This window comes from Periophthalmus magnuspinnatus, chromosome 9, assembly GCF_009829125.3.
Source record: "Periophthalmus magnuspinnatus isolate fPerMag1 chromosome 9, fPerMag1.2.pri, whole genome shotgun sequence".
NCBI lineage: Eukaryota > Metazoa > Chordata > Actinopteri > Gobiiformes > Gobiidae > Periophthalmus > Periophthalmus magnuspinnatus.
The window spans coordinates 480,236-497,680 of NC_047134.1; the positions used below are offsets into that span (position 1 = coordinate 480,236).

Here is a 17,445-nt window from a genome sequence, read left to right on the forward strand (position 1 = left end):
TCAGGCGCTCGGCTCAACTTTAATGTGTTCATATAATTCACTTCAATAAAATACTCTCAAATATCTAAAGTACAAAGAAAAATAATCAACTACAACTATAAGTAAAATAACAGAAAAAACTCAACTCAAACTTTTCTGTTTTGTGTGGTTGTTTTCTGTTTTGTGTGGTTGTGTTTTCTGTTTTGTGTGGTTGTGTTTTCTGTTTTGTGTGGTTGTTTTCTGTTTTGTGTGGTTGTGTTTTCTGTTTTGTGTGGTTGTTTTCTGTTTTGTGTGGTTGTTTTCTGTTTTGTGTGGTTGTTTTCTGTTTTGTGTGGTTGTGTTTTCTGTTTTGTGTGGTTGTGTTTTCTGTTTTGTGTGGTTGTTTTCTGTTTTGTGTGGTTGTTTTCTGTTTTGTGTGGTTGTTTTTTGTTTTGTGTGGTTGTTTTCTGTTTTGTGTGGTTGTTTTTTGTTTTGTGTGGTTGTTTTCTGTTTTGTGTGGTTGTTTTCTGTTTTGTGTGGTTGTTTTTTGTTTTGTGTGGTTGTTTTCTGTTTTGTGTGGTTGTGTTGTTGTAGAGATGGGCAGTTTACACACAGTGAATAAATAAGAGGGACAGTGTAAAAAAGCACAACATAAATCCATTGATCTGTGATCAGAATGTCTCACACACGTGTGCGTCCTACAGGTGTGATCAGAATGTCTCACACACGTGTGCGTCCTACAGGTGTGATCAGAATGTGTCTGAGTAACATGTGTGCGTCCTACAGGTGTGAAGAAGTCAAAGTTTGGTGACATTGTGAGTCTGCACATCAGAGCCGACCTCCGCTGCCTCAAAGTTTTCATCCGAGGACAGAAAGCCCGAATCTCAGAGATCAGTATTGAAGGTTTGTACATTTTACACTCCAGATAAATGTGACTGGAAAAGACTGTGGATTTTTTATTGTTTGAAATAAAAGTATGACACTGTTTTATGCAAAATTGGGGAAAAAAACATGAAATCCAAAGTGTTTCCATTGACCCAGTGTCTGGATTGAAACAGGATCAGCTAAAACTTTAGTCTTAATAAACTCAGACGCTTTTATTATAAAATAATATCAACAACCAAAGTCTGTAGGCCTGGTGTCTGAGGTTTTCATGTCTCTGTAGGCCTGGTGTCTGAGGTTTTCATGTCTCTGTAGGCCTGGTGTGTGAGGTTTTCATGTCTCTGTAGGCCTGGTGTGTGAGGTTTTCATGTCTCTGTAGGCCTGGTGTGTGAGGTTTTCATGTCTCTGTAGGCCTGGTGTGTGAGGTTTTCATGTCTCTGTAGGCCTGGTGTGTGAGGTTTTCATGTCTCTGTAGGCCTGGTGTGTGAGGTTTTCATGTCTCTGTAGGCCTGGTGTGTGAGGTTTTCATGTCTCTGTAGGCCTGGTGTGTGAGGTTTTCATGTCTCTGTAGGCCTGGTGTGTGAGGTTTTCATGTCTCTGTAGGCCTGGTGTGTGAGGTTTTCATGTCTCTGTAGGCCTGGTGTGTGAGGTTTTCACGTCTCTGTAGGCCTGGTGTCTGAGGTTTTCATGTCTCTGTAGGCCTGGTGTGTGAGGTTTTCATGTCTCTGTAGGCCTGGTGTCTGAAGTTTTCATGTCTCTGTAGGCCTGGTGTCTGAGGTTTTCATGTCTCTGTAGGCCTGGTGTGTGAGGTTTTCATGTCTCTGTAGGCCTGGTGTCTGAGGTTTTCATGTCTCTGTAGGCCTGGTGTCTGAGGTTTTCATGTCTCTGTAGGCCTGGTGTCTGAGGTTTTCATGTCTCTGTAGGCCTGGTGTCCGAGGTCCTGATGAGGAAAAAGGAGATGGAGATTCTGGCTCATTTGAAGAACATCGTCATTCTGGACTGTGACAAAGACGCGTTGTACAAAAAGGTCGGTGTAACTGTTTATTACAAAACCGTGGGTTGGTTAAGCACTTTCTCCTCACAGTAAGAAGCTCCACTGTTGAGTTTGCACGTTCTCCCTGTGTCTGGTGTTTTGTGTTTTTTTCGAGTGGCCCTGTTTTCTCCAGTGAAAATAAAAAAGTGCATTTCTCTGTCTGCTGTGCGTGTAGGCCGTGTCCATTGTGGATAAGGAGGTGTTTCACTTCCGCATGGTGAACTACACCTGTGCCACTGACGGAGACGCGTACCTGGACATGTCTAAAGTGGACACCTCCGTCACGCTCAACGTGGGCTGCATCCAAGTCGTCTTCCTCAACAAGTTCCTCTCCTCCATCCTGGTACTTACTACACTGCTCTCCATCGGGTTCAGAGTGATACAAACTGTCGCCATAGCAATTAAGAATTAAGAAAATAAGTTAAGAAACACAACAGATTGGCACATTACAGTGTTATCAATAAAGAAAAGTGTGTGTGTCGCCCCCGTCTGGGAGTGTGACATCAACACAGTCTGAAAAACTCAAACATACTTTTTTTAGATTCATGCTTTAGTTTGAACAAGTCTCTGTCTGAGCTTAGTGTTGATAAAGTGATAAAGTGCTGCCATTTAATGTTGAAAATCACATTTCATTGTCTAAAGCACATGTGTCAAACTCAAGGCCCGGGGGCCAAATGCGGCCCGCCATGTCATTTTATGTGGCCCGCGACAAGGTAATTTAAATGTATGTCATGTTAAAATGTCAGTTTATCTGGAGTTACACAGACATATTTTTTATATCTTTGCAAATTTGACACAAACCAAAGTCAGCGCTGTTGACCAGTGTAAAATACACATATACAAGCAGTATTATATTTCACCAGAAGACGGCCGCGCTCCGGGGCTCCGGGGCCGCGCTCCGGGGCTCCGGGGCCATGCTCTCGCTGCACCCTTGGCCTTGCCTCACCACTTCCAAAATAGACACTCAAATAAAAAAAAATGAAAGTCGACAAAGAGGGCTGTCGCCTCCAGGAAAGGTGGAATTTTTTTCACAGAAATACGAAACAACTGTGTCTGCCTAATTTGCCAAGAGACTGTTGGTGTTTTTAAGGAATTCAATATCAAGAGTCACTACCAGACGAACCATGCACAAGAAATTCTCTCCTCTGATGAGAAAATGCTGAGTTTGGTTTGACATATTTGTGTGAAAAGACATTGTCCATAAAGAACTTTAACAAGAAACGTGCGAGGACAAGACTGACTCTCACCTGTGACGTTTAGCGTGACGTTTAGCGTGACGTTTAGCGTGACGTTTAGCGTGACGTTTAGCGTGACGTTTAGCGTGACGTTTAGCGTGACGTTTAGCGTGACGTTTAGCGTGACGTTTAGCGTGACGTGACTCACTGTCTTTGAGCTGGACCGGGCCTGTTTACTACAGTCAGGTCTCAGTTTCACTCTAAATTAGTGCAGCAGGTTGTTTTATTTGATTTATTAGTTTTTTTTGTTGTGTTTGTTTTATTTGTTTCCGTCTGATTTGAATAAATTCTAAAATCTCAGTGAGTTTCTTGTGATTATGAAAACCACAGATTAAATGTTCACTTTTTCATATTTTTAATCTGTGTATCATTCATTTTGTTTTTAAAAGGTGAAAGACATTTGGAATAAAAAACGTAATAAAATAAAATAAATTGAAATAATGAAATAGTTCACTTGCTTTTAATATTAATCTTAATGTTTAAAGTTTGGACCCTGCTCTCGAGTGTTGGGTTTATTTGTTAGTGTCAAAATCGTTTTCATTTTGACTTTATAACCTCATTTAAAGGTCATTTGAAACTTTACACTGTGGAACTTTTCTCAGTGCTTCTGTTTTGTTTCAGGCTTTCATCAATAACTTCCAGGAGGCGAAGGCGGCGCTGGCGGAGGTGACGGTGCAGGCCGCGGAGAAGGCGGCGTCCGGGGTGAAGGAGCTCGCCGAGCGCAGCACGCGCATCTCTCTGAACGTGCACTTTAACGCTCCCGTCATCTTCCTCCCTCAGTCCTCCTCTTCCTCAAACGTCATCGTGGCAGATCTGGGCCTCCTCTCCGTCAAAAACCGCTTCGTCACGCAGCCGTTCAAATCCAACGCCAAGATCCCCCCGGTGGTCGACATCATGAAAGTGAAACTGACCGACCTCAAGATGTTCAGGTGAGACCAACAGGTAGAACGCACACGGCAGGGGAGAAGCAAGTGCAGTGTTAGCATGCCATTTGTGAGTAAAACGCCGCTGTGTTTGCTCTTGTGAAAAGTGTTAACTCGAGGAATAAGTCGGAATGTCGGAATTCTTTGGGAAATTGAAGACTTTGGATCACAGCAAAATGTTTAAAATGAAGCACTTCTGTTTAAATACTGTAAAAAAAAACATGTACAGACTTTAAGATGTGAGAAATCTGAGCTGAAGCACAGAATGTAGACGTGTAAACTCCATCCGTGTGTTCAGTGTGTTTAAGTGTTTGTGTTTCTAAAGGGCCATGGAGGTGGAAGTTTGTCGTTGACATTGGTGATTTTCAGTTTCTAGAGCCAAGAAGAGCCAGTTTTTTCTGTAGATCACGCTGCACTTTGTCATGAAATATCCAAAAGGGAAACGCAGACATGTTGAACCTTTGTGACCAGACCCAGAACTCACTGTGTTATAACATAAATGTGCATTTGAACGACATTCATCTGAGCCGCACTCATCTGTATTAAATATTATTGTCCTGTAGAATGTGGAGATGTCGTCTGAAACACCATAGAACAGAACACTCTCCCTAAATAACTGCAAACATTCAACCTGTGAGTCAGATTTACTCAATGTGTTTAATGGAAAACAGTCTAAAATCAGTCATGTAGAATCTGTAACTTGGGGCTGAAATAAACATTGTACAGATATTTGTCAACTTATCGTTCAGTAAATGAAGCAGGAACTGTATTTTTTGGGGTCAGTATTTATCATGTGTACTATTTCTTTGCACTACTGGGACATTTTTGGTTATTTTTGTACTTTATGATCAGATTTAAGCTGTAAAAGGTTGAATTCATAACTTAATTTAGTGCAGCTCAGTGCATTTTTTTAACAATATTGTGCATTTAGAGCAGTTTTTGTGGTTTAAATTGTGTTGTGTTTGTTGTGTCCGTGGCATAAATTAGTTGAATATCATCGTTTGTCATTTGTATGTAACACTTCAGAATGTGTTCTCATGACAGGTCTTGGTGATGTTGGTCAGTGTATGTTTGTATAAATGAAATAGTTTTATGTTTATACTGTAACTTTGCACTGTGATGTTTATAAATGGCTCAATAACACTCCAGAACACCTTTAAACTGTCGTTACGGTGACATATATAAACATATATGACACATCTGTATTTCAGAACGACGTACAAAAACGATAAGTTCCAGGGGGAGACTCAGCTCCTGATGCCCGTGAGTCTGGACCTGGAGATTCTGAGAAACCTGTCGTCAAACTGGTACCACAACATCCCCGACATCGAGATCATCGCACACCTCAAACCCATGAGCGTACGTACACTTTGACTGAACTGTTACGACACAGAGATCAAACATATTTAAGAAGAGACACAGGAGGACAGACGATACACTAAAATAAATAAATACAAACTAACGCACACCTCAAACCCATGAGCGTACGTACACTTTGACTGTGAACTGTTACGACACAGAGATCAAAACATATTTAAGAGACACAGGAGAACAGAGGATACACTAAAATAAATACAAACTAAACTCTGTGTTTGATCTCTGTGTTTCTGTTTGATCTCTGTGTTTGATCTGTGTTTGATCTGTGTTTGATCTGTGTTTCTCTGTGTTTGATCTCTGTGTTTGATCTCTGTGTTTGTTCTCTGTGTTTCTCTGTGTTTGATCTGTTTGTTCTCTGTGTTTGATCTCTGTGTTTGTTCTCTGTGTTTCTATTTGATCTCTCTGTTTGATCTCTGTGTTTGATCTCTGTGTTTCTCTGTGTTTCTGTTTGTTCTCTGTGTTTGATCTGTTTGATCTCTGTGTTTCTCTGTGTTTGATCTCTGTGTTTCTCTGTGTTTGATCTCTGTGTTTCTCTGTGTTTGATCTCTGTGTTTCTCTGTGTTTGATCTCTGTGTTTCTCTGTGTTTGATCTCTGTGTTTCTCTGTGTTTGATCTCTGTGTTTCTCTGTGTTTGATCTCTGTGTTTCTCTGTGTTTGATCTCTGTGTTTCTCTGTGTTTGATCTCTGTGTTTCTCTGTGTTTGATCTCTGTATTTCTCTGTGCTCTTTGCAGCTGATGTTGAGTCAGGACGACTTGACCGTGGTGTTGAGGACTCTGAATGAAAACCTGTCTGAGAAGTCGGAGCTCGGTGGCCCCCCAGAAGCTCCACCCACTACTGACCCCACTGACCCCTCTGACCCCTCTGACCCCTCGTCTGAGACCTCCACCCGCGGGTCAGGCACGTCTCCACCCAGCCAAAGTAAGTGCAACTGACTGATTCTGACTGTTGTTTTTATTTTAAATTTTATTTTATTTAAGAGCAGGAGATGTAGATGAACCAGACAATACAACTATGTTTTTACTTTACATAATTATACATTTAATCTTTATAGAACTCTGGATGCCAAAGCTGTTCAAAGGCGACATTTTGAGGACTTTTGACCTTTCAAAAGACATAATATTTTGCTTAGATTTTCTTATTGCTATGGCGACGGTGCAGATTTTCCACCACTCTGAATCTCAGGAAAAAACAGGAGAGAGCAGTTCTACATATTGGTTTTGATTTTCACGTCATATTTGTTTGTCTTCTTAGGTTAAACTCGTGTTTATTTGTGTGATATTTGCAGACAAACCCGTGTGAATGAAACATAAGTGCATGTTTCTTGTGTCTCGTGTCCTCAGATAACACCGTGGTGACCTCTGCTGTGGTCGAGGCTCAGACAAACGTCAAACACAAGACGACGCTCAAGTTAGACTTCAAGTTTGACTCCATGACCCTGGTCCTGTTCACTCCAAACGGAAACGAGGCGAGTTATGGACACGACGTTAACGTTTCAGATTCAGAACAGGCTGGGGACTCAAGACGTCATTATAAACATGTTCAGGAAAGAGTCTGTGCTGAGGATGGGACTTTTTTTAGTATCCGTGAGCATCTAGTTTTTACAATAATTTTAGTATTGATGAGCACCGTATTCTCCAGACTATGCGTCGCTCTGGAGTATAAGTCGCACCAGCCAAAAAATGCAAAATAATGAAGAAAACAAAACATGTAAGTCGCATTTTTTGTGGAAATTTATTTTACAAAATCCGAGACCAAGAACAGACATTTTATCTTTAGAGTCAAGTTCTAATAATAATAATAAAATGTGGGCCAACAGGCTGAATATCAGTACATCACGCTAACGCTAATGCTAATGCTAACGCTAACGCTAATGCTAACGTAACACATTTATATTTATTCAGCTCCATGAAGCACAGACAGAACTGAACACGTGTCTGGTTTGTTAACGTAAGATATTAACAGTTAATCAGATAAATAAAGCAGAAAAAACAACAAGTTTACTCTGGATCTCACTCCAAATCAATAAATCCATCAGACTCAGCAGAATAACATTTTCTTTTAGGCTCATTTTTGTTCAGTGTTTCTTTGTTTCTTTGTTCTTTGTCTTTTAAATGAGTTTAATGTTGATATTTTAAATGTTGAGTGGTTCAGGAGGAGTAGATACTGGTCCAAGTCTAGAGTCACTGTGACAAGAACCAACGTGTGACTTTATAGATTTGAATCATTTCATATCTGAGTATAAGTCGCATGAAAAATGTGACACTTACAGTCCAGAAAATAGGGTTTTTTGTTTTTGGATCCTGTAGATGTTGAGTGTTCCTCTGTGATTTAGGACTGACAAAACTGATAAAATGTCTGGTCTGGTGAAGCGCAGAAAATCCCTCTTAAACTGCAGAAATATAAATAAATACAAATTTTCACTTTTTAGACAGATGATAAAAATGGGGTTTGGTCCATTTAGTTTTTATTGCTCTGAAAAACATTTGTTCTGACTCTGCGCGGGCTCGCATCTCCACAGACCTGACTCTTATTTGGCTCGGAGGAATGTCTCTGGCTTGTTTCCACAGAAATGTTGTTCTTCCACAGTCTGGCATTAAACGTACGGCCACGGAATATGTTTTAACGTTTGGTTTTAACTTCCTGTGATGTTCCATACAGTAGTTTTGTGGCGGAGGGTGAGGCAGGGCAGCTGTGGCTACGATAACGGCTCACATCTAAACCTGCGCGTGAACGTTTAATTTAGAGGTTTATGGAGGGAGTGGTCTTTGTACCAGTGGAAAATCTCTTATTTTGTGTAATATGACGACATTTGAGGTGTAGAAGTTTGGATTATGAACTTCAGTGGTTCATTATAAACAAACTCATCTCTGAAGTGTTACATTCTGCCATATTTATTATTTATTTCAGCTCATATTTTTAACAATATCGCACATTTATGTATGTTTTTGAGGATAATTCTGCTTTACGGTTTGGTTTCAGTATTATCTTTTATCTTCTATATTTACAGTGTAATATGAAGTTCACATACACTTTATAAAAACACACATGTGCTTTATTTTCTCTCTGTCTGACATGAAATCAGACTAAACTTCACCTGTTTTAGGATTATTAGGATTAACACAATTATTTCTATTCACTAAATGACAGAATAATGACAGAAGGATTTTTTTACACAATTTTTCATGAGTTTTTTTCAGTCAGATGGTCACATACAGTAAGATTACATGGGAAAATCCAGATGATGACGTCGTCTTTGGAAGCTTCTGATTGGTTTATCGGTCGGTTTATCGATTGGTTTATTGGTTCGTTTATTAATTGGTTTATCGGGTGGTTTATCGATTGGTTTATTGGTTGGTTTATCGGTTGGTTTATTGATTGGTTTATCCATTGGTTTATCGGCTGGTTTATCGGTTGGTTTATCGGTCGGTTTATCGGGTGGTTTATCTGTTGGTTTATCGATTGGTTTATCGATTGGTTTATCAATTGGTTTATCCATTGGTTTATCCATTGGTTTATCCATTGGTTTATCGGTTGGTTTATCGGCTGGTTTATCGGTTGGTTTATCGGTCGGTTTATCGGGTGGTTTATCTGTTGGTTTATCGATTGGTTTATCAATTGGTTTATCCATTGGTTTATTGGTTGGTTTATCGGTTGGTTTATCGGTTGGTTTATCGGTCGGTTTATCGGTCGGTTTATCGGTCGGTTTATCGGTTGGTTTATTGACATCTCGGTCCTATTGAAAACTCGGCTGTTACACCAGTTCTGTCTGGACGAACGGGACAAAACTCCAGACAACTATTGTGAGAAGTTTGTGGAAGGAAATCCAAAACATTTGACCCAAGTCGCACAGTTTAAAGACAATGGGACAAATACTAATGAAATGTGTGTGAACTTCTGACTCTGAACAAAGTCGTGAAATAATGTCTAAAAAAATCCTTCTCTCATTATTCTGATATTTATCAAATATAAATAATTGTGTTAATCCTCCTAATCCTAAAACAGGTGAAGTTTAGTCTGATTTCATGTCAGACAGAGAGAAAATAAAGCCTGTGTGCCTTTTTATATAGTGTTTCTGGTTTGAGCTGTACTTCAGTAAAATGTGGCCTTCAGAATGTGTTATAGTGACAGGCCACGCCCCCAGTGATGTAATGAAAAGTGCTTTAGGAGTCTTTAAAGGGGCTGTATGTAAATCTAATGATGTGATTTATTGTTATTATCACACCTCCTGTTGTGCTGTCCCAGGCTCATCTACTGGACTCTCACGACGAGCAGCTCAAACTGGCCGAGTTCACTCTCGGCACCATCTCCACCTCGGTCCACATGTTCTCCGACAGCTGCATGAAGGCCCTGGTGCAGCTCGCGGCCTGTTTCCTGGACGACAAGAGACCCAACATCAAGATGGTCACGTCCAGGTCCTGAAAACACATCCACGAGCAGTAACATCGAACTAAACTAGAATAACAACCACATACATATCAGAACATGTTTGTAGAGGTTTAAACTGCTACAATCTGAGTGAAAAACCAAAGAGCCAGTCCAGAGTGAGGCTGTTGAAGGCACTCGTCCCTTTGGCAACAGTCAATCAAACCTGTTGCTAACGCTAGCGGGAGCGACCTTGGGAACAGCGGGCACCGGATTGGTCTGTTATTAATGTTCATATCTGGATTTAGGAATGAAATACCGTAAATTTCGGATTATAAGCCGCTACTTTTTTTCCACGCTTTGAGCCCTGCGGCTTTTACAGCAGTGCGGCTTATATATGGAATTTTACTGGATAACGGCCACCGGGGGGCGCTCTCCAGCTGTAAACGTAAAAGTGAGACAGACGTGGGGAAAGATTCTGCTCTGAAGAATTCACTAGTTTTGATTTTGAACGATCATTTTGCGCATCATGAAATGGATATGATGCCGTTTTTAAGATAAAGAAACAGAAAGGAAACAGAGCAGGGGTCGGCCTTTAACACGCAAAGAGCCATTTGGACCCACTTTCCACATAAAATAAAACACTGGGAGCCGCAAATACTTTTTGACATCTAAAATGAAGATAACACTGTATAATAACAATAATGTAACGGAATAATGTAGGTTTTACTTTCACGGACAAGCCTTCTACACGTGGCAGATAAATATGGCAAAAACAACTTAAGTGCATTAAAAAAATACAACTCACCAAACCGCTGCATCATGCATCCCGCTGATTATGTGATTATGTCTACTCTACTCCGCAGTTTCTTTAAAAAAACAACAACAAAAAAACTCGTAGCGTATCATTTTATCCCAGGTGCTTATTCTCCATGTGCCAGAGCAGTTTTGAAGGTTTCATTGCCTTATTTGCTTTTCCCGTATGTTACGCAGAGCGGACTCTGTGCGTGAGAGTCACCTGTAGCGACAAACCCAGATTTTAAGTAGGCATTGTCTGTTAAATTTATCTTTCTTTTTCTTGGAGGTCGTAGTCTCCTCTTCTGACTCCTCAGTTGTCCTTTTCCCCTTTGTTAAAAGCTCTCCAAAGACTTTTGTTTTGGCTCATTTTCACTCGCTTGTGGCTCTACTTTTGAGCGATGTGTCTGATGTGTTATACGTGATACGTCACCGCGGAGACAAGAGCAGATAATATACTTGCTACTACATCAAATAGATTTCTGTGGCGATTTCCAGCAGGATTTTCATGATACATCTACGGACGAGCTTATTAGTGTGTCATTAGGGACGGGCCAAAGTTGCTCCTGACCCCTGTGCGCACAGCGTCTGAAAATCAGGGCTCTTTACGCAGGACTGTGAACTGTGTCAGTGTCAGTTCCCAAGCCACGCAGAGCCGCAGTATAAGGCTGAAAGAGGCGCATACGGCTCCGGAGCCGCGGGTTGCCGACTCCTGAAATAGAGCCACTGCACGTTAGCTCGACATCAATGAATCCAACTTGGTCAATGTAAAAAGACGACAGAAGTTTTCAGAGGAAATAAAAGCAGATTTTCCGTGTTGGTGCAGCTTTATTTTCTAAACCTGCAGATGTGTTCATCCCGTGTTGTTGTCGTGTTGGTGCCAATTTTCAGGCACAGTTTAAAAAAAAGCGTGTCGGTGCACCGTCTTTCTGTGTAAATGTCTCATGTTACAATATGAAAACCTGCGGCTTGTATTCAGGTGCGGCTTATATATGTACAAAATTGATTTTCTCTTCAAATTTAGCTGGTGCGGCTTATATCAAGGTGCGCTCTGTAGTCCGAAATTTACGGTATACAATCTATGATCATAACACGAGAGAGAGATCGGACATAAGTACAGGACACGTGTGTGAAGTACTTCCTGGTTCTAGACCTGAGCACAGGACACATGTGTAAAGTACTTCCTGGTTCTAGTCCTGACCCGAGCAGCAGTGTTCTGGATGTTCTGGATGTTCTGGATGTTCTGGATGTTCTGTTCTGTGGCTCGTTTGTAGAGTCCAGTGATCAGGACGTTACAGTCGTCTAACCTACTGGACACAAACGCAGGATAATTCTCTCTGAGTCTGGTTTTGACAGTTTACCTTTGATTTTTGAGATGCAAACATTGGAGATGACCAACCTAACAAACAAACAAAGTGCTGTATAAAGTCCCTGATTGTAATTTTCCTCCTCACAGGATGATGGCGCTGCGTCCGGGGGCAGAGCAGAACATGATGGTAGAGGTGAAGTATCGTCAGGGCAGAGAGGGGACAGTCCTGGACACTCTGGTGCAGGACATTTACCTCTGTGCTAGCATGGAGTTCCTGCTAACGGTGGCTAACATCTTCCTGACGGCGTCACAGCAGGGCTTCAGTCAGGCTCCTCAGAACAAGAGCAACGCCGCAGAGAAGAAGAACCCCTCCTCTGTGGCGTCCAGTGAGTCTGTGTTATGTGGACATTGTGTTTGTACTTAACAGTGACATCGTGCTGAGGGTGCTCTACATGTATCTCTATGGCAGAATCTTCAGCTATTGCCATGAAGACACAACATTAGCAAACACAGTCAAAAAGTTTTAAGATCGTCTGAAACTCAAGGAAAAACACAACATGGATTTAAAGAGCTCATGTTCAGGAGCCTGTGGTCAGTCCGACCTCATGGTTCGGTTTAGACAGTCCTTTATGGTCAGATTGTGTTAAAACAAAACTCTGATTAAGTAAAGCTTTAAAGGGGCACATGTGTTTATACACTGTAAACCTGAAGTTCACATACACTTTATAAAAACACACATGTGCTTTATTTCTCTGTCTGACATGAAATCAGACTAAACTTATCCTGTTTTAGGATTATTAGGATTAACACAATTATTTCTGTTTGCTAAATGCCAGAATAATGACAGAAGGATTTTTTTTTACACAATTTTTCATGACTTTGTTCACAGTCAGAAGTTCACACACGTTAAGATTATTATGACTTTAAACAATTTGGGAAAACCCAGATGATAATGTCATGTCTGTAGAAGCTTCTGACTGGTTTATTTATTACATCTGAGTTAATTATAGACCTGCACAAGTCTGGATCATCCTCAGGAATGTCCAGCATCACACCGGTCAGGAAGTGTCCCAGAGATAAAGTGCTTTGGTCTGAAATGTGCAGATCAGCACAAGAACAAAAGCAACTGACAACTACTGTGAGAATGAAATGTATGTAAACGTCTGACTAAGAACAAAACCATATTTAAATACAAAGGACTAGATGGCGTCAAATGTAAATGAACACGGTCACTCGCTTAAATAAGTCGTATTATCTAAAAGTACATAAATATAAATATAAACCCTCTCGTGCTCTTCCTCCTTCAGCCTCGTCCCCTCCTCCTCCTGCCCCTGTGTCTAAGACGGAGATGAACGTCGTAGTGAGAAACCCCGAGATCGTGTTTGTGGCCGACCTGAGCCGCGGCGACGCCCCCGCCCTCGTCATGACGACGCAGTGCGAGCTCACGATGAAGAGCAGCGCCGACGGCTCACGCATGACCGCCGGGATCAACGACCTCAAGGTGAGACGGGTGTTTGTGTGAGAGGAAAAAGACTGGAGCATGAACCAAACACACAGACTCTTTTATAAAGTCCAGATGATTTGACACGGGAGTCTTCCATCTTCAAATCTCGTGGTCACTGATGTGTGTGTTTCATAGTGACGGTTGTGTGTTGTGTTTCAGGTGGTGGCGTGTCCGTTCTCGTGGTCACTGATGTGTGTGTTTCATAGTGATGGTTGTGTGTTGTGTTTCAGGTGGTGGCGTGTCCGTTCTCGTGGTCACTGATGTGTGTGTTTCATAGTGATGGTTGTGTGTTGTGTTTCAGGTGGTGGCGTGTCCGTTCTCGTGGTCACTGATGTGTGTGTTTTAGTCTCATAGTGATGGTTGTGCGTTGTGTTTCAGGTGGTGGCGTGTCCGTTCTCGTGGTCACTGATGTGTGTGTTTCAGTCTCATAGTGATGGTTGTGTGTTGTGTTTCAGGTGGTGGCGTGTCCGTTCCTCAGAGAGAAGAGGAAAAACAACGTGACGACCGTCCTGCAGCCGTGTCAGGTGTTTTTCCAGAGCTCCCAGACTCCTCACACGCCGCAGGTCATGGAGATCTCCATCAACGCCCTCACACTCAAGGTTTGTGCAGAACGTTTTTCATATTTAGGACGCACAATTTGACACTTAAAGAGGTTTTTAGATCGTGATTGAGCCTTGAGATTTGGCCTGATTAGCTTTAGGAAAATGTGCAAATTGAGTAAACTGACTCACACATGGATTTCATTCTATAATTTATCATTTTTTAACTTCAGATCCAAAAAAGAAAGCAAAACAGTTAGTATCAAATGTAAATAATCCAACACAGCGGCATAGACAGACTCAAATCAGTGTAGTAAATACTGTCTTTTATTTACTAGTCTGTTTTATTTGTAGCTCTGTTGTTTTCATTCTGTTAAATAGTTTACATGTCACTGTGTTTTTATTCTTCAGTTCACGACATAGAACTGGCAACATAAAATATGGCTCACATTACAGATTTACACAAAATTACATATAAATGCATGAATAAACACAACACTTTGGCCTGCTAGTGGACAAACCAGTGAGCTGAAAACTTTTTATTAGGCCCGAGCCCCTACAGGGCGTAGGGCCTATTGCTTCCGCAACGATGAGTGCGAAGCACTCATCGTTGCTTCGTTGCTTTGCTTCGCGCGCAACTTCGTGGCAGCACCGCGACCTTGCACAGACTCCTGTGTCCTAGCAACCCATGCCGTAGGCATGGGACATACATATTTGTTCTTGCTAGCATGTCAGCGTCAACATTGAGTCAATGGGCGAAGCCCATTGACTCAATGTTGACGCTGACGCAGCGCGAAGCGCTAATGTCCCCAAACACACTCCTGGCATCGAGCCCTATCCAAGCCCCCATGCCGCAGGCATGGGCCATACTTATAACTGCTAAAATGAATGGAAGTCAATGGGAGGTCAATGGCGGACCCCGACGTCATGGCGAATGACGAGCGCGTTAGCGCTCGTCATTCGCCATTGACCCCACGGTGACGTGGGGAAGGTCCAGAGCTTTCAAAAAACGTATAATATGTGTTTCTAATGTTATCGGATATATTGTTTTTGCTAAAAATATTATTATTTTTTTAGGCCCGAGCCCCTACAGGGCGTAGGGCCTATTGCTTCCGCAACGATGAGTGCTTCGCACTCATCGTTGCAGACTGTCTTCACGAAGTTGCGCGCGAAGCGCGCAACTTCGTGGCAGCACCGCGACCTTGCACAGACTCCTGTGTCCTAGCACGGCATGGGTTTTCATATTTGTTGTTGCTAGCATGTCAGCGTCAACATCGAGTCAATGGGCGAAGCCCATTGACTCGATGTTGACGCTGACATGCGTCAACAGGAGTGAATAGCAGGAGTCGTACCCCCCTGCACAGACTCCTGTATCCCAGCAACCCATGCCGTAGGCATGGGACATGCATATTTGTTCTTGCTAGCATGTCAGCGTCAACATTGAGTCAATGGGCGAAGCCCATTGACTCAGTGTTGACGCTGACGCAGCGCGAAGCGCTAATGTCCCCAAACACACTCCTGGCATCGAGCCCTATCCAAGGCCCCATGCCGCAGGCATGGGCCATACTTATTACTGCTAAAATGAATGGAAGTCAATGGGAGGTCAATGGTGGACCCCGACGCCATGGCGAATGACGAGCGCGTTAGCGATCGTCATTCGCCATTGACCCCACGGTGACGTGGGGAAGGTCCAGAGCTTTCAAAAAACGTATAATATGTGTTTCTAATGTTATCGGATATATTGTTTTTGCTAAAAATATTATTAGGCCCGAGCCCCTACAGGGCGTAGGGCCTATTGCTTCCGCAACGATGAGTGCGAAGCACTCATCGTTGCAGACTGTCTTCACGAAGTTGCGCGCGAAGCGCGCAACTTCGTGGCAGCACCGCGACCTTGCACAGACTCCTGTGTCCTAGCAACCCATGCCGTAGGCATGGGACATGCATATTTGTTCTTGCTAGCATGTCAGCGTCAATGTTGACGCTGACGCAGCGCGAAGCGCTAATGTACCCAAACACACTCCTGGCATCGAGCCCTATCCAAGGCCCCATGCCGCAGGCATGGGCCATACTTGTTACTGCTAAAATGAATGGAAGTCAATGGGAGGTCAATGGCGGACCCCGACGCCATGGCGAATGACGAGCGCGTTAGCGCTCGTCATTCGCCATTGACCCAACGGTAACGTGGGGAAGGTCGAGAGCTTTCAAAAAACGTATAATATGTGTTTCTAATGTTATCGGATATATTGTTTTTGCTAAAAATATTATTATTATTATTAGGCCCGAGCCCCTACAGGGCGTAGGGCCTATTGCTTCCGCAACGATGAGTGCGAAGCACTCATCGTTGCAAACTGTCTTCACGAAGTTGCGCGCGAAGCGCGCAACTTCGTGGCAGCACCGCGACCTTGCACAGACTCCTGTGTCCTAGCAACCCATGCCGTAGGCATGGGTTTGCATATTTGTTGTTGCTAGCATGTCAGCGTCAACATCGAGTCAATGGGCGAAGCCCATTGACTCGATGTTGACGCTGACATGCGTCAACAGGAGTGAATAGCAGGAGTCGTCTCCCCCTGCACAGACTCCTGTATCCCAGCAACCCATGCCGTAGGCATGGGACATGCATATTTGTTCTTGCTAGCATGCCAGCGTCAACATTGAGTCAATGGGCGAAGCCCATTGACTCAATGTTGACGCTGACACAGCGCGAAGCGCTCATGTCCCCAAACACACTCCTGGCATCGCGCCCTATCCAAGCCCCCATGCCGCAGGCATGGGCCATACTTATAACTGCTAAAATGAATGGAAGTCAATGGGAGGTCAATGGCGGACCCCAACGTCATGGCGAATGACGAGCGCGTTAGCGCTCGTCATTCGCCATTGACCCCACGGTGACGTGGGGAAAGTCGAGAGCTTTCAAAAAACGTATAATATGTCATTGTAATGTTATCGGATATATTGTTTTTGCTAAAATTATTATTATTAGGCCCGAGCCCCTACAGGGCGTAGGGCCTATTGCTTCCGCAACGATGAGTGCGAAGCACTCATCGTTGCAGACTGTCTTCACGAAGTTGCGCGCGAAGCGCGCAACTTCGTGGCAGCACCGCGACCTTGCACAGACTCCTGTGTCCTAGCAACCCATGCCGTAGGCATGGGACATGCATATTTGTTCTTGCTAGCATGTCAGCGTCAACATTGAGTCAATGGGCGAAGCCCATTGACTCAATGTTGACGCTGACGCAGCGCGAAGCGCTAATGTCCCCAAACACACTCCTGGCATCGAGCCCTATCCAAGCCCCCATGCCGCAGGCATGGGCCATACTTATAACTGCTAAAATGAATGGAAGTCAATGGGAGGTCAATGGCGGACCCCGACGTCATGGCGAATGACGAGCGCGTTAGCGCTAGTCATTCGCCATTGACCCCACGGTGACGTGGGGAAAGTCGAGAGCTTTCAAAAAACGTATAATATGTGTTTCTAATGTTATCGGATATATTGTTTTTGCTAAAAAATATTATTATTAGGCCCGAGC

General features: G+C 43.0%; 1 protein-coding gene across 4 annotated transcripts in view; it reads left to right on the plus strand.

The window, feature by feature from the left end:
• vps13a (vacuolar protein sorting 13 homolog A) overlaps positions 1-17,445 on the plus strand; it is an 89,858-nt gene that overhangs the window by 24,397 nt on the left and 48,016 nt on the right. For all 4 annotated transcript variants that reach the window (XM_055223978.1, XM_055223979.1, XM_055223980.1 and 1 more), the window contains exons 30-40: positions 745-861; positions 1,764-1,867; positions 2,049-2,216; positions 3,730-4,037; positions 5,243-5,390; positions 6,141-6,327; positions 6,750-6,874; positions 9,652-9,821; positions 12,023-12,261; positions 13,183-13,376; positions 13,835-13,978. In XM_055223978.1, coding sequence (XP_055079953.1) covers positions 745-861; positions 1,764-1,867; positions 2,049-2,216; positions 3,730-4,037; positions 5,243-5,390; positions 6,141-6,327; positions 6,750-6,874; positions 9,652-9,821; positions 12,023-12,261; positions 13,183-13,376; positions 13,835-13,978 — 1,904 coding nt within the window. The remainder of the gene's footprint in view (positions 1-744; positions 862-1,763; positions 1,868-2,048; positions 2,217-3,729; positions 4,038-5,242; positions 5,391-6,140; positions 6,328-6,749; positions 6,875-9,651; positions 9,822-12,022; positions 12,262-13,182; positions 13,377-13,834; positions 13,979-17,445) is intronic.